Genomic DNA, 21,643 nt, shown 5'->3' on the forward strand with positions numbered 1-21,643 from the left:
CACTAGACTAGCGAATCCGTATTGTATATTTCACGCAATTAAACTCAAGACAAACATGATCCTATATTTTTACATTATATGTATTTGTGTAAGTAATAGGTATATTTAACTTAAAACTTTTTATAAAAATACACTACCTAAGTATTGCGTGAAATAGGCAGATTTTCCTCCATGCATAACTTACCTATGACGCGATAAATGTTTCAAAGGAGACGCGATTAAATCTTAAAATTACAATTTAATGAGCCTTATAAGGAATTGAAATAGACTAGACAGGTAAGTACGCAGGAAACTGCAAGTATGTCATAGTGAAACAGTTAACATAATAAGATCAAGAATAATAATCCTAAACAAACTAAAGTGTTTTTTTTTTACTTATTCCAAATTGACCTTTTACAGGTTCTTATGAAAAGTCAAGCTAGTAGCACGGTTACTATGAAGACTCTTGAAGACTATGTTAAACTCCATGGAGACTCTTTTAAAATAACTGTCTTGTGTTCAAACATAACGATTGACTAGGAAAAATGGAAGCGGAAGACATATTGCGCCGACCCCAAATAAAATTGGGAGCAGGGCAGGAAGAAGTCCAAACATTCAAACTTTCTATAAGTACAGTGAAGTCTTAAAAAATTGTACAATTAAATTATATCTAGGTAGGTATGTATGAGGTATGCACTTTTATGATTAGTCAAGTAACATATATGTGATCTAGGTTATAGAGCAAACAAGATCGATAGTTGTATGCTACACGTAATAATCTAGGTATATACAGGTACCTAATCGAAAGTCTTAGTAAAACTTGTATTGTACCTAATATGTAAGTACCTAATCAGTTGGGTTATATCAGTTACAATATACATCCTTAAAAAGTTATTTATATTATCACATTTTTCTTATAGGAAATCCCCTGGCGCTAAAATCAAGTAGCTCACAAGTCTATGCATCTTAACCAGTTAGGTATAATTAAATAGTTGTCTTACATTAATTAAGCTCGACTTGAAACCAGGTGGTGGATCTACCGTAATAGGCACTGTGGATGCCCACAAACCTATTTACTTATGATGTCACATTTTATTTCTTTTTTAGGTGCTCCTTTATGTAATGTACAGACGGCAGCATATCAACCAACGAAAATCTCTCTTTCTTCAATATAAAAAATAGAAAATAGTGGAAGGTTAATATCAGGCCCGCCGCTAGCTTTTAGTTCGCCCGCGTGCAAAACTGATTATGCCGCCCTACGACTGAGTTTTGTCAAAAAAAAAAGAAAAGTTCGTTAAGATTATAAAATATGTATTTTTATTAGGTACAGTAATTATATTTGTTTACTGAAGTGTAAAACTAAGCCACATAATCCTTACAAAAACTTAACTCTTTTGTGTAGTGCGCCTGGTGCGATGCAAGAAGAGAGAAGCAATCGTAAATAAGAGCGAGCGAAGCGAGCGCTCAAGTTTTATAGTTTACTAGCTTTTGCCCGCGACTCTTTCGCGTGGAATAGTAACTTCCGGTAGATTTTTGGTTTGACCAATAGGTGGCGCTATATGTCCGGAATAAATTTTATTTTTATATTTTTTTGTAATAAAAACTATCCTATGTCCTTTCTCAAGTTTCAAACTATATCTGTACCAAATTTCACACAAATCGATTCAGTAGTTTAGGCGTGAAGAAAAGACAGACAGACAGACAGACAGACAGAAAGACAGACAGACAGAGTTACTTTCTCATTTATAATATTAGTTAGGATGGCCTAAAAAAGTAATTGGAGCCAAAGGTGTCTCTAGCTAATTTCCGTAAACGAGCTTATGTAGCGCCCTTGTGCAATCATTACCCAAGTGGCCCCTATGTATTGAAAAATTGTGATCACTAGGTACCAACATATGTATATCAAAGTGCTTAGAACAGATTATGGGTAACTCAAACTAACAAAAAAAATATCTATGACAATGTTTAAATTCAGTAAACTATGTTATTTAGGGTTTTTGGTGGGTATCCCGTTGAAAAAGTCAACGCATAAGACACATTTCACATGTAAGGAAGCGCGAGCGAAGCGAGCCCGAAAATTTTTCAGTCTAAGGACACAAAACAAATAAAAACCACTGTAAATTAACAAAGCAAAGTCAAATAGTAAGATATGTACAGAAATGAAGTGCAAATGTATACGGAGCCGCGAGCGAAGCGAGCGCGATTGTCTCCTTAGAGTTTTCATGAAGTAAACATGTCACAAAAAGCCAAAGTGAACAAAAAGCCATAACGGACGTGCGCGAAAAATATTTTTTCGGAATAGAATTAAACAAAGATTTAGCTTAGTGATACCTATCTGACATGGAGCCGCGAGTGCAGCGAGCGCGAATTTTTTTGGGGCCACAAAGGGTAAACCCGTCAAAATTGACAGGACACGACTAAAGCGAGGGCGGCTGTTTCTGAAATTTTATTGGTAATCTACTCATCTATTTTTATTAAAAATATTTTTGTTACGTAATTATGGTTTAATTTTGCCGTATGGTTTAATTTGCCGCCCCCTAAGAAAATGATCTTTCAACAGATGCAACTGAAACCGGCAGTGTAAGTCATATTCTTAGCGCTATTGCTGTGTTCGGAAATATTGAAATCAAATCATTGGTAAAAAATATTGTATTTTTTAAATATTACGTGACAAGTCGCTCGATTTGCCGCCCCCTAGGACGTGCCGCCCGCGTGCGGTGCACGCCTTGCACGCCCGCTTACGGCGGGCCTGGTTAATATTCGATTGATAAAATATCACAGATTCGGGTAGGTTGACCAGCTTGCATCTGTATTACCTCTAGCAACTCCCTTATGTACTAGGTACCTCTATTTAGCTACTCCCTCATGTCCCACGCAAGGCTTTTTCTTCACACTTCACATATAGACTGCTGAGCAACTTATGTTGCCTTTCGTCATTTTTGGGAAGCTATAACAATAGTACAACAGTTTTAGAATCCATCACCCATATTTTAACTCATTACTTACAAGAATTCATGGGCCTAGTTGTTTGATTTACGAAACTGTTATTATTAGCTTACCTGTGGAATTATATAACCACCATAGGATTCACTTTTACAAGTATAAACGCAACACTTTTTCACCATTTTAGTAGTTTAAATTGAATTAATACAAAAAAAATATAAACAAAATTTTAAATGCCGAATAGGCGCCAAGAATGATCAGGGTTACCACTAGAAAATAAAAAAAGCAAAATACAAATTTATGTTTTATGTTTATTAATTTATGTTTTAAGAATAAATGCGAATAAATTAATGCGATTGTTATTAATTTGTTGACTTACAATTGTTAAAATAAGATAAAAATATAAGTGATTCAATATTTACAAACTAAATTATTATAAAAATTATTATTTTTTTTTATAGGTACAATCAAGAATAATAATAATTGTTTTATTGGGTAGACAAAACTCTTGATCATATTTTTTTTTATGCTGGCAAGGTGTTAGAACGAGACACGCGGCCTCCGTTATAACTATCCCTCTCGGCTCGGATTTGCCTCTGTATATTATGCAACCAATTTAGTAACTTATTGCGTGGGAATAGAGTTCATTTTCGTAAATATATATTTTGATAGTGCGCAATCTTGTTTAATACAATGGTTTAATATTACATCTATGACAGAACGTTTATTTGACAATGACAGCAAAATGACATTGTCGTCGCCCCCAGATCATGATGTATCTATTCGCGCATGAGTACGCTCTGTATGAGAGTGGAAAGGAGACAGCTATAATGTGGACTGCTCTATAAAGAAGAGGATAGCATGTATCTGCCGTTGCTATCATGCTCAATAACCACTGCACTGTTCATAATTTACCATTGGTTGACTTTGTCTTTGACTGTCAAGTGTCAAGTGTCACTGTCAGTGTATTGTGTTTCATGGTTGCATTTTGTCTTTTGTAAACCACGTGTTTATTTTAGTTGTGGTTCAGAGCTAAGAAATAAGTTTAAAAATGGGTGTAATACAAAGAGTGAAGTTAGTAATACTCTTTTGAAAACTATTATTTTGTGTTTTATGAATGTAATATTTACACTACTTCCTAATTTCACAGAAAGCCTACAACAAGGAAGGGCAAAAAAGTACTGCAATCGAAGGAGCCAAAACCCATTGAAGGGCCCAAACAAGCTCTATTTCTCCAGGGACGCAATCCTTCCGACCGCACACGGAAACTACTAAAGGATATCTATGATTTGAAGAAACCTGATGCGGCGTACCTTAGCCGTAAAAATGATTTTGTTCCGTTTGAAGATCCGACTCTCATTGAGAAGTAAGTTGTTATTTACATAAGTACACCGAAATATAGTTGCGAATTAGGGTGTCTAGCTGTTAAATAGTAGGTGAATAGTTGAAGCCATAAAGCTATGTTTATATCGTTGTTACAGTACATTGTGATTAATGCTCAATCCTTCTCCATGTGAGAGGAGGCCTGTGCCCAGCAGTGGGACGATAAAAAGGCTGTAACAGTAACAGTACATTGTGTAAAGAGTTTTATGTTGCCGCTCATGTGGTAATAATTTTGCAATTAATTGCAGGTTGTGCTACAAGAAAGAAGCAGCATTATTTGGAGTAGGCTCTAACTCAAAGAAGAGGCCTCACAATATTGTACTCGGCCGTACATTTGACTATGGTATCTTGGATATGATTGAACTCGGTGCAGAAAACTACAAAGCCATGTCAGAATTCCACAATATGAAAGTACTGGCTGGTATCAAACCTTGTCTGGTCTTCAATGGGCCAGCATGGGATTTAAACCAAGATTTGAAAAGACTAAAGTCACTTTTCACTGATTTCTTTCACAGAGAAAAGGTAAGTTGTAACCCAATGGTACGAAGTGTAGCTAAGTCCTTGAGAAATTCGTTCAAAGTTAAATTAAACACGTTTATTTAAAATTGTGCAGTAGTATTAATTGCAATATGTTTAAAATAAAAGCTGCCTGCAAAGTTTGCTTAAGTTTTATATCACTTTTAATAGTTTAGTATGTAAAATCCTCAATAACACTTCTGTAATATTATTTCCAGGTGGAATCGGTCAGACTACAAGGTTTGGAACATGTCATCAGCTTCACAGCTACCGATGATGGCAACATATATTTCAGATCATACAGAATACAGTTAAAGAAGAGTGGTCAGAGGACACCCAGGATTGAGTTGGAGGAAATAGGTATAACTTCTTAGATTAATTTACAGCTTCTAATATTGATCCTGTTAAAATAATGTTGTTTATGAAACCTAGGTTTTAAGGAAAACAGAGACTTTGAACTTTCAATACAAAACTTAAAAACTAGCAAGCTAAGGATATTGCTTTTAAATACACTATCCAGTAATGCAAGAAATTCCAACTCCTAAGAAATAAATAATTTATATCCCTTATGTGTATAATTCCAGTATCAATATAAGCTCACTGTTGGGTGAAATATCTAATTTTGTGTTACTATTCCAAATTAATCATAATCATTTATTTTCAGGTCCTTCAATAGATTTCAAACTAAGAAGAACTAGACTAGGATCTGATGATCTCTTCAAAGAAGCTTGCAAAGTACCCAGAGAACTCAAACCGATCACAAAGAAAAACATTTCCAGAGATGCCTTTGGTTCCAAGATGGGTCGCGTCCATATGGGCAAGCAAGACATCAACAGACTACAGACTCGCAAGATGAAGGGATTGAAGAAGACGCCGGAAGAGAAAAAGGCGATGCTAATGAAGAGGAAGAAGGAAAGACAGGCTGCGAGACAAGCACAGAATGTATCTGCAGAATAAAATACATGTTTGCTATTCCATTTATGCAAGTGTTTTATTTTATATCTGCTAGTTGTAGCCTATGCGTCGTATTATCGAACTAGCCCAATATCATTCTTTTGTTTACATTAAATTACTTTATTATTGTACGGGTGTATCACAAAATTTCAGACTCTGGTCTGCTTTGTGAAAGAAAACCAACCCAAAGCGATTTTGGGCATGACAATTTCCATAATCGAAGCCCAGTCATCGAGTATGAGAACAGCGGACTACTCTATGCCACTAGACCAACGAAGCAACCTATATTGGTAAAATGGGAAATTAATTCAATTTCTTCAATTATCTAAACTTACAACTCCTAAAGTAACAGCCCTTTGTTGTATCGTCGCTATTTAGATTATGATAATAAAAGTACATATAGTAGTAGGGCAAAAACCTTATTCGGTTATAAAAGCGGAAGCACGTACTTGGTACTAGCAGTGAATTAATACGGTAATAATTCGTCAGTTAAAATAGGGAAATGGCTATAACGACTTTTTGAAGTTGTGATAAACTTGAAAGATTATAAATATTGTAGGTACCTACTGACCCTTTTTAGTTTGAGTTATGTTGCTATTGTTATGATTTAATACTTGCTGCTAAGTAATTCCATAGCTGTATCTTTGTAAGTGTTGATAAAGTAAACTTCCATGAGCAATATTTGTCAATATTGCCTGTGATATAACAATACCGAAGCATTACCTATGTTTGTAATTCATCATAGGGAAGTTAATAACATTCCAAGTGGTTTACTTATGAAGTAATTAGTAACTAGGTACCTACCTACTATTCTTATTATTACTAGTGGACGTCCACACACACAGTACAGTACAGTCCACTGAAATGTATGCTCCCAAAACATGGAGACTTGTTTACCGATTAAGTCCTGGATAGGTAACGTTTCTATACACATTTTATAAGTTTAACTTACCTACTTAAATATATAGAGGTAATGAGGTATCTTGACGGTATTGTATTAATGTGAACAGGAAATGAGCAAAAAGGTTGCTGTCGAAGTGTGGTCGAGCCCTTACAATAAGTGCCTACGTATAATTAGTCATATACCTATTAAGTTTTGTGCTTGGTTCTGTACAAATGGAAAGGGTTTAATAAAAGTTGGATAAATTAACCTTTTGAACGTCAAACAGTGATTGTTAATTTCCGTTGTTTATCAATGCCGTACTCGTACCTATGTAGTACGACGGATTGTTAACGTGGGCTTTTAAAGTGCGAGTTTTGCTATGTCAGTGTTGATCACTGTTATTGTAATAATACATATTACTCCGCAGGGCATCTGAGGCGGATGACGGGGAGTAGCGACCCCGCGGGGCTATATATTCGAGTGCTCCAGGGAGAGTATACTGTCCCCCATCTCCGGCCTGCCGGAGTGAAGCATGACGGGGGATAGGTCTCCCGCCTCTTGGCTTGCCTTCATCTTCATCGGCCGGTCAGAGTGGAGTCGCTAGAGTAAGGTTAGCGGCCTGCTCGGAGGGTAGGTGCCTCGTGGTAAGTGGCGAGTGGGCCGGTGATGCTGGACCCACAGGGAGCGCGTGATCTGCGTTTAAAGTCCGCCGAGGTATCCTCACCCTTCAGCCGCTCATGTACCTGTTGCCCCCTTGTTGCGATTTAGCGACTGATTCCCGGGGGCCTAGTAAGTGAGTTGGCGAGTCTCCACCTGCCATTTTTACGTGTATTTATTACATTGTTATCGGCAGGTGCCATAGTTCCCGTAGTTTCCCCATTCCTAGTCCACTAGCATCCCATCACAATAGCCCAAGTAGTTTTCATCCATAGTTAGCAATAGTTTAGCACAGAACCGGGGATTGTCCTTGGGTACATTTCTATAGTGTATACAGGGATAATCGTCGGTTTTGTGTCACCATTTCATTAAAGTTGTCTCAAAGGGCTTCAGCGTGTTGGCTTCGGCCGCACGTTCACCTTCCAAAAATCCGGGACTCTGTAGTCCCGTGGTCGGTTAGAGACATACAAATACATATTATAAAGTTGTTTCAATGAGTAAGCTATTTGTAAAAAAGTACGAATTATTTTTTCTTTCCGATTAGACTTAGGTGCCTATTCCGTTTCAAAGTTAAGCAAATTCAAGTACCTATTTAGCCAATAATTATCTACCTACGGTATTGTCCTGTCTCACCTTCAAAGCAGAAGCGCTGGGGGTGGGTACGTAGGTACCTCAAAAGATAACTGAAGAAACTTATTCAAGCAGCGCTTAGCAAGGTCTTTAGTTGATGACACACCAACTTTAGCCAAGTTCGATCTTATGTGGGGTTAACAGACTAAAAATCTTAAACAAGAGCTGCAAAACCGCAACGTGAACTAGGAATGTGCGAGGCGTCACTCATTGAAAGGAATTTGTTGTGGTTTTTTAAAGTGTCGTTTAAAACGTTAACTACCTACTTACTGCACGCGGTTAGAACTAGGTGGACTACCCTAGTTATTTGATTGATGTCATCCGTCAACACCTTACAATTTAGATGATTGACGTCACCTTTTTACTGTTACAGCCTTTTTATCGTCCCACTGCTGGGCACAGGCCTCCTCTCACACATAGAAGGATTGAGCATTAATCACCACGCTTGCTCAAAGCGGGTTGGTGATTTCAGACTATTTAGTCCAGGTTTCCTCAAGATGTTTTCCTCCACCTTTTTATCAGCCATTGGTGGCCAAAATATACTTAGAAAGTAGGTAGGTACATACATACTTAGAAAAGTTGCATTGGTACCTACCTACTTGCGTGACCTGGAATCGAACCCGCACCCTCACACTCGAGAGGTTGGTTCTTTACCCACTAGGCCACCACGATGAAAGTCGGTTGCTTAACTTAGGTAAAATTCTTTTTTTAACCGGCCAGATGTCAGATGCAATCAGAAGGAAATCCAAATAATAAAAATAGGAAATGTATAATGTAGGTAATTATGGTCGTGCGCATATGAAGGCCATATTACACGTTATCTAGAAGTACAAATTAGGAACTGTATCTATCTACATGTATTCGGCGCCCTTGTCAAGCCCTCTGTGACACACCAAAGTTAAAAGTTAAGCATGCGTAAAGTTGCGGTTATACATAGGTATCTGTCATCTGATTTTAAAGAAACAGCGAATTTCCGGTTATTTAGTGACCATAAAGTTGTATAAGTACTCGGCTACTTGCAATGTTTCAAAAGTATTGATAGCAAGCGATGCTGCTGAGGATGCTGCTGTGGACGACGTGTTCATGCTGAGTTTTTGTCCATGCTTTTATTTTTAGGGATTTTTCTACATTTTATTCTCAAGGAAATAAAATGCAGATAAATAATGCAAAGATGGTTTAACATTTTACCTTTACATAGAGAATGTACCTTCCCACTTTTCGGGTTCTACTCGGAAACTCAAGTATGTAGTTCCCAAGAAAATTAACATCTACTGAGGTTCATAATTTGCTATATTTCTACTGAAATAACAACATTTTTTGTGCAAAAATCCACATGAACAGCGACAGTGTTAAAGCTTGTTATTAAATTCTCAAGTAGTTTGTAGATGCAAATCTGCGATTCTGGGGTTTTTATAAGGTTTTACTATAAAACTGAATGAACCGTATAATGGCACGATAAATCAAAGTTATCAATGAATATTGTTAATTCGAATTAATTCGAGTTCTGTTAATAAGCGTTATGATAAATGGTGGCTATTAAAGTAACTATTCATGGTGTAGGTTATTTTAGCTAATATGCGATAAAAAAATAATGAATTAGCATTTGAAGATATCACGTGGTTTAAAACCTGATTCAATCAACTGATACTTATTTAACAACAAAAAAACAAAATTCTATTTACTTACCTACTGCCAATTTATTAGGTACCTAAATAACTATATGATTTGTACTTGCTCTCACCTTTACCAATTATTTTCATTTTCTACAAATAATTACAATGACAACAATTATACTGTACCTACCTATGTAACTATTATTTTTATTTCGACACAGCGACGGGGAATCTCGGCTGGTATAAAATTACAGTTCTGAGTTTCACTTTTTTAATTCAAAATCGATCGAACTAAATATTTAAATCCATAGATAAAGAAAGCTGTCTAAGGAGTCTTCGATTCCTTTTTGTTTTGTCGTGGCTCTTCAGTCTTCAATATTGGAGTTTTTTTAGAGAGGAAGGAAATACATACATAGGTCTTAATTTAGTACGCAGCTATGTGTAAGTCATTTGATATACATATCTCTTCCTGTTTCAATCTCGATAAGTACATTAAGTTGAAATGTTAACAGATTATTGACATTAAAACATTTTTAACCGTTATCTTGAAATTACCAATTAAAAAACCCAAGTTCCGAGTTCTTTTGAAACTTTATAGCTTTTCACGGAAAGGTATAAACGGGCCTACTTCTTCCGATCAAAAATTAGCTCAGTAGGTGTCGAAACAAGACATACAAATTATGTCAAAATGGTTTTCCGTCATGCAAGCCAAAAAGACCGGTCCCGCAAATATTTCTTTGATATCTTAGACATAAAACCGGAGTAGATGTTATAATTATGATTATATTATTCTTCGTATTCAAGAGTAAAACCTGATAAAACAACAAGCGATCTACGCAATCCGATCTCGTTTATGAGATCGATTAATGAATGGTAACGTAACATATAATTAATGTGTCTATAATATGTACTACGGTCGCAGGACCTGTTTGAAGAAAATGTATTGCCATCTAACTACATATGTAACTTAAAACACGTCGATCGATTGTTTATATTGCTAATATAAATCATTTTCAAATGAATTTGCAAGTTTTTTGTTCCACTTAATTTTATTATGTTGATTAGTTGGATGAAAAAACCTACAAGTGGTGCGAACCTTGTGTATAATCTGTCAATAAATTATTAAAAACCGCAAATAAATACGAGGTTGAAGATGAAAAATAATCACGTGCCTAAATCCTCTTGGAGCAACCGTTATTAGATTTGTCGTACTGATTGGTCATAGTTTAATTGCACGCTAATTAATACCTAATTGAAAGTTAATCTGTGCCTCGTTAAGTTTGAATGTTAATGACCCGCCGATGGTAATGCCTTCATTGTTTAGGTTCAAGTCCCAGGTCAGGTCATGGGCACCTGCAGTTCTCAGAGTACAAAGCTGGCTTTCATAGCAGGGGAATTATTTATTCATGCATGAATGGAGATGTTAATGGCGATTAAAATAATTTTATATAATTGTTGACACGTAAAACTTGATATTTACAAGGTGCTAAATTTAAATCAGAAGTTTCGTTGCACGTAATTTATCTCACGCAATACCTACTTAAAATACGCATTTTTTCAGAAATAAACCTTTCGCATCAAAATGGCACTTTTAAGATGATCTCTTTAACTATGTTTCCTGTAAGCAGGAAAATAATTACCTACTTAGTAAAAATCATCATCTTACAGCTTGCGTCTTTCTCTCTTTTCTGTTAAACGGGCACATAGGTCCACGAACACTAGCGAGCATTCGAGCTGAAAACCGTACGAGGTTCCCGACTGCGATTATTAAGCAAAAATTAGCAATGGTATGTGGAGTGCACACCGGATGATGAAAAAAATGAATTTGTTAATCCAAAACAACTTGTATGAAAAATGTATGCAAGACGCATGCCTTTAAGACTACCGATGATTATAATATGAATGCGAAAAACAACCGATTGATATTCAAGAATATCAAAAAGGATCCATTTGCAACGTTAAGTACGCAATAAATAAATGTGACAGGAATAGAAAATGTATTTTGACGAAGTTCCGAATAATAACGATTTATTTATGAAACAATGACCCTATATGCATCATCTATAAAACTTAGTTGGTACAGGCATGCCAGGGTATTTCATAACGCACTATAGCTACCTAAAGGCTTTTTATGTAAAAAACTACCTAAGTACTTAGAAGAAATACGAGCAGACTTTAGACTGTTTATTAGATCTGTTGCCCACAACTTCGGAGTTTCAAGTTGCTTAAATAAAATTTCTTTCATTTTTATGTGGATTACGAACAAAAACGTGTTATACTTTAACTGCCTTTTTATCGTCCCACTGCTGGGCACAGGCCTCCTCTCTCACACGGAGAAGTATTACAATTTACAATAAATCAAATCGATTCAGACGAGTTATTTCTACCAACAAAATGATGCTTTCTGTTTGATGCGCATAAGGATTCCCCTCAAACTAACGATGAGTCAATATCTAATAGAAAAGAAGAATTAGCTCAACCCGTATGTAGATATGATAATTTTATACGCATGAATGCGTGGATTTAAAAAAACAACTTTTTCCTCCTGTACCACGGTGAATCCCCATAAGAAAGTCATAAGCATGTTTCTTTGTACTACAATACAAGATATTCTACTTAAATAAAGTACCTAAAATTATTTATAGCATAGGGAAATGAGTAAGACCTTTGAAGGTTAATGGTATTTAGTAGGTAGCCTTTCGCTTGCATTAGAATATTTGGCTCGTATCATGCGTTCTACCGTTCACAATACAATTAGTGCTCCGTGATTACTGATTAAGCTAACTTCAAGCCTCAAGCATCAATGCATTCAATACAGTCTATCCAAACTCGGACAGTGGTCTTAGTATCTCAGGTCATACTATCTAACCATGAAACTATTTTGAGGCGACAAGGAAAGAAACATAAACTTTGGCTGCAAATTGAACTATTTATTGTAATTTAAATAAATTCGTGACGCACTTACCACACATTATGCTAATCAAACACACCAGTAAGTAATATCCGGTTCCTAAGGTTATATATCGTTTTGTTACCAATTATAACCGAATTTTATGCATAACTAATTACATTAACTAAGATTTTTCTTATAAAATATGCTGTGAAGTTACTCTGGAAAAAATGTTCGTAGTTACAAACACCAGGCAGGCATGCATTATCGCTTAATCTGGAAGCTTAGCATAAACAAACTTATTGAAACTGGTCACAACAAACATATTATTGTTTACCTAAGCATCAAGTTCCTCGATCTCTTTGTACTTGTGTACAACATAAAGTTATAAAAATGGAACGTTAGATATTTTATAACGAGGTGGAACCTGTTCGTCCTAATGGGTTGTTACGTTGTTCGTTCAAATAAACTTATGCCTACTCGTAAGATACTGGGAACAATTTGCCGTGGGTAAACTAGTGTTTACAGTGTAAATTTCTGACTGCGCCCTTAAATTTTAAGGCCCTTGGTGCTACGAGCTATTAAATATCTCATATGCATTTATGCTCATCGTCCAGTCATATTCCGTGGAAGTAGTAGTCCTATAACTTAATGAGAAATGCTCTTCAATCACCCTCAATTTATTCAACTAAATGCAATAAGAAGAACTCTGCGAATAAGTAAACATATCGATATTGTGCTTAATCATCCTGATTATTATTATTTAAACTGTGAATTGTGCACAGCAATAGCTTATAACGACCAAAGAGCACAGAACAACCTTCATACCACTCGTAAAAGCTCTATCGCTTGATTCATCATAAATCGCAACTGTAAATGTACACAAATAACTAATCAAAAAATAAAATATAGTTCTCAACAAAACCAATTTAAGAATTTGAACGTGTGTTGGTCAATATTTTCTAATGATCCAGATTGTTTGATGATGCAAGTAATAAGTATTGATAATGATTTACAAATGATTGATGATTATCAATCATTGAATACAATATGGCAGATTTACAAGGACTTGGTTGTAGCAGATTGTAGGAACATTTTAGCATCTGCCAAAATATTGGAACATAGGTCTTTGGTGACTGATGATGGAAAATGATGAAACCATAACTCGTTATTGTTGTTGTTTTTTTTTTTTTTCAGTTAATTAAGGCAGTTATAATTTTTGTTTACATATTGTATTATCGGTATTTTACAGTTATTGTTTTAAATAACTTGATTTAAGTGTTGTCTTAAGATAGTAAAACTGGACTTCCTTAAGCCCTTTACTTTTGGTGTCATTCACCTTTACAATACCTGCAGTTACCTATGCACATACTATGTAGGTAGGTAGGTATATTGTTTTTGTTTGTATACAGGTTTACTATGCAGTTTACAAATTGCGTAAAATTCTACTTCTGGTATAGTTAATTAATTATTTAGATTAATTTGTTAATAGAAGCAGACTCTGAATGTTCAATGCATAGATTATCTGTTGCAAATAATAATGAATGTCTGGTTTATTGATGACAGAAGTTATTTATTACATTTAATTGAATTGTACTTATTTCGAAATACTGGTAATGTTCGATGCATTGACTTCTTCTTGGGTAGACTAGGACAGTAAACAATGTGTAGGGTGAGTGGTAGTGAGGCGCCCCCAGCCGCTGCCGGTACAGGCGAGTCCGCAAGTGTTGCCGTTTACCCTTGACCGGCTGGCGGCGCGCTCAGCTCAGTCGCGGCGCGGCTCTGCTCGTATCCTCGCGTCTGTCAGCCCGCACCACCGAGCACGCCGCACTATATACACGCCGCGAGCTCGCGCTCCCGACACTTCACACCTCGACGCCATGCGCCTCCGCCCTGCGGATGAAGCATCGGACCTCACCAACCTCAACTATCGTTATTATCCCAAAGTGTTAAACTCACTCCACGGACTAGTAATGAAATAATTGACACCTGTGCTAGTGATACATTCGAACATGAAGTCCAGGAAGAACTCGTCGGACACCGCGCCGGAGCTGCAGGAGTTGCTGCAGAAGCCGCACAGCCTCACGCTGATCGCCGACGGCCGGCGCACGACAAGTACGTTGTTATTTCGTAGCTTTCAGTCAATGTTTCAAAAGTAACAGAGTGACGTCTCAATAGTGTCCGTTCCGGTGAATGGACGTATGTAGTAAATCGTGCATGACAATTACCTACCTAGTCATTATTGTCAAAAATTTAAATTAATATTTTTAAATGTTATTCGTAGTGAGAAACACATCCTTCAACAACAAAGAAGGCCAACTCCGATGATTTCATTACATTTAAGTATTTAATTAGCGCCTGCAGATCCTGTTATGAGAGGACTTGATCTTAGATAGGAAGTAATTGAACTTGCTCTTGTAAATAAAAGCAAAAGTTGAACTATACAGTGTCTAGTGCGATGTCATTGAGTTCAATATTTGCCGGTGACATCTTGCATAGGTCGCAATATTTAAAAAATAAATACGCATAAGTCTACATACCCGCGTTAATTTCAAATTTATTTGATTTCGATAATTTCCGGTATGTTTTGAACATTAACATTCGCACGCCATAGGTATGAATTTATTAAAATACGAGTTTTTACTAGGGAATACCAACTTGACAATATCGCACAACTTTCGTGTCGCATAATAGTTAAAACCTCGATAGTTTAATATTATTTATTATTGCGTAACAATCTTATGTGACAAGAAATTCTATGTTTTTGTATTAATCTACGCGTTTTGTATCACTATGTAGTGCAAGTTATGCGAGCTATGATAACATCATTAATAAATACTCCATATTATAATTAAATGTAATTATGACATTTATTGTGGGCTGTCCATTAATTTAACAGGTCTAATAAGTGTTAAAATTAAAAAGAAACAAAATTAGTTAAAATGTAATGCGAACGAATGTTATTCGCACATGGCCGCGTCGTAGCGTCCGTAGCTAATCGTCATGAAATTCAGTCAACATAAATACAAATTAGTTTACTAAGCATTTATAAATATTTATGTATAACATGTTATATATCGATATTTGAGAAAATAAATATCAAGTCAGATGACCAATGCATTATCTGCCAAAAATATTCAAATCTATTCTATTGGTAATTTTATCTATGTTTTTATTTTGCATGACAAAGAAAACTTGTTTATTTACAAACTTTCACATCCTTATGAAAGTAAGTCCGTTTGATTTTAGATGAAATAATGATAGAATGAATCTTGGGGTAAAGCAGGGATCTTTAGGGCCTTGAGTAAGTACTTACTGACTCAGTTAGTAAAATATTTAACATGCAATTATTATTATATGTATTTATCCCACGAAGTAAGTAGCAATCTATAAAACTGTTTTTATGGTTACGACCGCGTCTTGAAGAAACAATAAAATGTGCTAGGATGATTTAATGGCAAATAAGTTATTATAAATTCAATTGATAAGTATCTATTGTTTGTATTGAGCTAGACAAAATATATTTTTTCTATTAAGACCGAAATGAAACTGTTACTGGATTTTTACTATCTATTAAACTATGGAACTATGTTTGGATTTCATTACATTTAATTACATTACACGCTATTCAGTTTTAGTCGGCCGATAGTAGAGCTTAATTGGGCTTATAAATTAGTATGAAGATGAATGGAAGTACGCTCGTATCAACGATCAGGTATTTGTCCGGTATCAGACCGGCTAAAAACTTTGGTTTAATTCACGATTAAAAAAAAAATCTAACCACCGGGATAACAGTTGGCCGACTGTTTAGTCTGCAGAATGCGGGTAGGCTTAATGTGATTAGACGCCTTGTGCCTTTATTTTTTGGTAACTACAGAGCTAAGTACATATTATAATGTACAATATTTGTTTTTAATTTAGTTTAGTTTTGAAGTCTGTGGTTGATTGAGTAAGAAGTTCAAATCTTACAGGAGCTTTCAAATAGGGTCTATTACGAACGGCACTGGATTATCTCTAAGTCTGTAAGCAGCGTAAAAGATTGACTTACCAAATTCAAATTCTATCCCATTCGATTTAGGTGTGTGTAATAAGTAACATATTTCATTCTTTTTTAAATATAAATATAAAAAGCATCGTCCAAAATGTGAAGTTCACCAACCACTTATAGGTGCATGCATACTACCACTTGATAAACTTATAAAAACAAAAGCAATCCCAGTACAAAAAGTTAGGGAAATTGGTAGTTGTGGTTGACTGTTGTATAAAAAAGAAAAGACTATTTAATTGTTTTTAAGAAGTTTATGGATTCCTTAAGATTTCATTTCATTGTAAGTCACTGGGAAAAACCGTTACCTACACCAATTTAAGGATAAATGGACGTCAGACCACATTCAGACTGACTAAGTTCTCTGAAGCACTGCTTTCAATAGGTACTTTTGCTTGGAGTTGGATTATTATACATTTTCAGTTCAATAAGCCAGTTTATGAAGAAATCTTTAAAGAGTTCGGAGTTGCTGCTATAAAAATGATTCGACGCTGCCTAGGTTTGTAGGCCTAAAGAAGGGTTGATCTTCATAGCTCTCAGGCTATTCACCTAAATAACCAGTTCTTCAACTTATTCTACTTTAATGAGGTCGTGTATCCGCCCTTATTGAGACGATCCAAAGGTCTCTTTAATAGGTAACTTGGCAGTGAGAATTGAGACGTTTTGAGAAAATAATATTATTTATCAGTTTCAAATATTTGCGATGCATTTTAGAATAGTTGTCTATTTATTGACCTATTTTCAGTATATGATTCGACATTCGGAAAAAAATAGTTTTTTTCATTAGTCTGATAATCACCTCATTTGCCTGAGTTTGATATGTTTCATGGTCGTAATTTTAGTTTTAACTTTTAGCTTAATGTTAAAAAGAAGGTTTGTTTTAAACAAAGCAATAAGTACCTACTAGGCTAGGTACTAATAGGAATTTTAGCTACAATTTAGTTTAAGGTTATCTGAACTCTGCCTAGTCTACAATATTATATTTTACAGCAGGTTTACGTATTCTCTTTAATTTATTTTAATTTGCAAACAATGTAAAGAAAATACATTGTTTAATTTATTGTATAAAACATGTTTTCATGTGTTATCAACTTATCATTCATGTGCCGTAATAATTTATTACACATCAATTGTAAAATGTGAGAAATTTTATTTCGTAAATTGCGAATTTTCGAATGAAACTAATTCATGAAAAGAATTAGGTAGTTGACAAAAAAATAAGATAAACGGAATAGACTTCAGAGCTCGTAAATATTCAAGCAACAGACGTAATTTCAGGACAAGATGAAAATGTTGTAAACGGTTTCAGATTTGTATGTCTTCATGCGTTTTACTACAGAAACGAACAATAGTTAGCAAATCAGGACGATGTTTCTTTTTCTTTACATTTGGTTAGTCAAAACTAAAGCTTTCATTAGACAAAGGTTAATTCAACATCTAGCCTACTAGCTTAGTTTCGTTACCTACTTGTAAAGGAGATCACAGACAACCATGAGATTTCAAAGATAATAAATATTGGCGAAAGCCAGTTCTCGTTTTAATATAACAGCAGACCTCTTTCATAGAAAATTGTATGTATTTTTCTATACTATTAATTATTACCATATATTCAGCTGTTCTATTTATTCTTTAATAAGCGTTTGTAAAACCAAACAAGAAGTTGTTTTGTTTCAATCTCGTATTGAAATCATATCATGAGTTTGTAATTAACATAACTGAGGCATCATCAGGCTTGCATTACATGGGGTTATTGGATAATCTATCTTAGTACTATTTACATAAATAGGTAACAAAAGTGTTTGTAAAACGTCGGCTATCAATCAACTTGAGTAATGGCTCTGTTGATACGAATCTGATGCGGCATAATCTTTAGATGTTAGTTTAATTGAATGACGATCATTTACACTTAATTATGATGAATGTTTCAATTCATACATTGAAGCTGAAGAATTTTGTTGGTATTGCAGTTGATTTATGATGTTTTGAAGTATTTGTTTATTCAATATCTGTTTGCCGTGCAAGAGAAGTATCATATAGTCGATTACAGAACATTTTTTTTATGGGCCGATAGTTTGATCGAGCTTATAAATGTAGTGCTCACGTTAAAAAGATCAGATATCCGGAAAGGGTTACAAAAAGGTTTACTGAGTTCACCTTCAAAATAAACTGTCAAACTGAGCCTAGTATCGAGCGAAAGTTTAGTCCGTATTGTGCAGGGGCTGTAAAAGTAACTAGACATTTGTTTATTTTAAATTATTGTTCGTAATTTGTGGAAAATTCATGTCGCTTATCAATAATGCATTCTTAATTATTTTTATCATTAAAATTACCTGGAACTCCATTAATGACTATATTAGAATCTGGTTAAATAAAGGTATTTTTAAATTTAAACGATGTCAGTGTAAAATAAAGGGTAGGTATGTTATTCTTATGTGTTACAAGAAGGTATACATTTAATTATAAGTAAACCCATAAACACAGACAATAGTTATTTCTTCCGAAGATGATCGATTTGCGTACAAATAAATACATCGATTTTATTATCATTGCAATAAAACCTGATTGGTCGTATAATAAAATAATGTAATTTAATTGAACATTCTTATTATTTCTTAGGTGACAATACTAATACGTGTTTATTACGATGAGTTGTTCTGTAAATACTAATTAAACTTTTATCGATTGACCACTTATGGATTTATCGCAGATCAATTTAATTCGTTTTTAATTTGATTAAACCACGGTGGTTGACACACGCAGTAGCTCTGACAATAAAACTTTAATAAACCTTTTAATGTAATAAAACAAAAACAGCCTTAAAAGGAGTTTGTAGACGTAACGCGTGATGAGACATAATTTTACACTAGCAGCCAGGATTGCTACCGTCCTTGTAAACTGGATGTATTTTTAACCACGGCAAAGGTTATTTTAGTACAAATCCGGCAAACACGAAGCTCATAATATTGCCTTTAATTATAGCAAAGTATCAGCTAATTACCTTGAACATTTAAGTACTCTAAAATTAGTTAGGCCTTAATGAAATCTAACTTACGAAAACTGATACAAATTATTCCAATTTAGTAAGATGTATGTCGTAAATAACAAATAAAAGAAATTGAATTTATCCTTCAATGTCACAGTGGCCTTGCTTATAACACCGTGTTTTCAGGTTTTATAAACATTTTAGCACAAATACTCTAAAATAGTATGTTAAGGACGCTAATTATAAACAATTAAGATTGTAAATAAATTAATGTTCTAGCTAGTGCATTCACAATTTTATTTTATTCAATTAATTTAGATAGACTTACTTAGACTTACTACTACTACTACTACTACTACTACTACTACTACTACTACTAGTACTGTAGGTACTTAGACTGTGCTCGTCCCGTGGCAATGTTGCTACGTCACAGGAGCGTAGCATTTCGTAGCGTAGCAGTGCGTAGCAATCTCTGTAGGTAGTGGGTGCACAGAATAAAAAAAAGTTTTGAAGTGTATAACAACGTAGATACAAATAATTTCGTATCTCGTATTTCGCAAAAATGCAATTGTAAGGACATCGGTAATTAGTGGTGTCTTAATTTGTGTTTCAGTATGTGGTTCCCAAAGTTTTATCACGACTAAAGAAGCGATTACATGTAATACTGGTTAAATTGTTACCTTCCTAAGCGATTATATAGAGGTAAGGTGACCATTTAAAATGTACTTAAATATGGAGTCACGCTTTTGCAATGCATATGATATTACTCGATCACTGACATTTGATGATTTTATAAAATAAAAGTAATATGAAACATAATAAAAATCATGTTTTCGAGTGTCCGGCCATCAATGAATGACTCACTAGGTAGACATTTATTTTTTTAGTTCCAAACTATTGTACGGAATAGTTCACCTTTAACGGAGTACCTGTTTTCCGGGGTCTTTCCCGTGTCCCAAGCGAATAAATTAATTCACCCCGATAAGTTGAAATACCTACCATGGCTGTTTTATCTTGAAAAAGTGACAATAAAACACAGACCAATTTTTAATATGCATGAGTATTATTTATAATCTAGTTCTAAAACATACATATGTTTTATTCACAAAAAAATGTGATGAATTCATATCAGCATTAAAGTGATGCTAATACTCTATTAGAAAATAAAATAAATAAGAAAATCTTTTGCAAATAAAAATAATAAAATTGTCCACGAAGCTCGTCTTGCGGGTTGTATCGGCACTAAATGGATAGCTGAACGCGTGGTTATGGTGCCAATTTCTGAAGAGTATTGCGGTTTATCTCTCGAGAAAATAGTCACTTATTCAGGTTGCAATTTGACCTTTATTGAACTAAGTACAATACTTTTTTGTTAAGTGTTATTTGTAGTTTTTAAATTTGTATACTAATAATAATGTAATATCGTTACAGTAAATAATTACGAGTATGGTAGTACAAAACACACATTTGTACATTTGTAAAATATGGCCCAACACAAATTTTAAGCTATGTACCTTAATTAATATTTATCAAACTTTGAGTTATAGCCTACGGATAACATATTATTCGTAGGTTATGGCAAATGCTTCTAGCACTAAACATTACCCTAAATAAACCTATGAAATATTAACATACTTACAAGTTAGTATTCGCAAACTCTGTGCATAAGTTAACGTCCACGAATTATACTGAATACTAATAGAAGCTTTTAAGCCTGATCAATTAACAAAACCAAATATTTGTGTTCCCTCAAATAACACTTGTTTGCATTGAAAATTTATTGAATATTTTTTTTTGCAACTAATGCATGCATTTGGAAACAATAAAAACTGATCTACGTATTTGATCCTTTGGCTCAATATTTACGTTTTTGTGGTAACATTCACTTATAATAAAGCTAAGAAAAAAACCGTTTTCCTACAAATCGTTGAACCAGAAATTAAATTGTCTAATTCACAGATCAAAGCTATTTCAATGAAATTTAATAAACCAAATAGTTCCAACAACATTGAAGAGTGTCGAGAATATCCTTCAGTCTCGCCGATTGCAAAAGGTTGCCATTGGAGATCACAAAGCCATCACTAAGGAATGTCATAAATATGCTTTAAGCCGATTATGAGGTAAACTGCGGATAAATAAGCGTAAAAACCCATAAAACTGTACCGTT

General features: G+C 34.6%; 2 protein-coding genes across 3 annotated transcripts in view; both read left to right on the top strand.

Annotated features, from left to right (window-relative positions):
* The first annotated feature begins 3,842 nt into the window (after positions 1-3,842).
* Positions 3,843-5,802, top strand: LOC124634036 (ribosome production factor 2 homolog). Its single transcript, XM_047169437.1, has 5 exons — positions 3,843-3,996; positions 4,073-4,288; positions 4,554-4,827; positions 5,040-5,181; positions 5,486-5,802. The coding sequence occupies exons 1-5, from the start codon at positions 3,974-3,976 to the stop codon at positions 5,776-5,778; spliced, it is 948 nt and encodes a 315-aa protein (XP_047025393.1). The 5' UTR covers positions 3,843-3,973; the 3' UTR covers positions 5,779-5,802.
* Positions 5,803-14,224: 8,422 nt separating this feature from the next.
* The window catches only part of LOC124633812 (organic cation transporter protein-like), a 49,905-nt gene continuing 42,486 nt past the window's right edge, over positions 14,225-21,643 (top strand). For both annotated transcript variants that reach the window (XM_047169160.1, XM_047169161.1), the window contains exon 1: positions 14,225-14,563. In XM_047169160.1, the coding sequence (XP_047025116.1) occupies positions 14,461-14,563 (103 nt within the window). In that variant the 5' untranslated portion in view covers positions 14,225-14,460. The remainder of the gene's footprint in view (positions 14,564-21,643) is intronic.

This window comes from Helicoverpa zea, chromosome 10 (genome assembly GCF_022581195.2).
Source record: "Helicoverpa zea isolate HzStark_Cry1AcR chromosome 10, ilHelZeax1.1, whole genome shotgun sequence".
In the NCBI taxonomy this organism is placed as follows: domain Eukaryota; kingdom Metazoa; phylum Arthropoda; class Insecta; order Lepidoptera; family Noctuidae; genus Helicoverpa; species Helicoverpa zea.

Bases quoted from the DNA above. Each gene is read 5' to 3' on its own strand.
- LOC124634036 (XM_047169437.1), top strand. From the start codon at position 3,974: ATGGGTGTAATACAAAGAGTGAA. The intron at 3,997-4,072 runs GTTAGTAATACT...CTAATTTCACAG, and splicing joins GGTGTAATACAAAGAGTGAA to AAAGCCTACAACAAGGAAGG. The intron at 5,182-5,485 runs GTATAACTTCTT...ATTTATTTTCAG, and splicing joins GATTGAGTTGGAGGAAATAG to GTCCTTCAATAGATTTCAAA.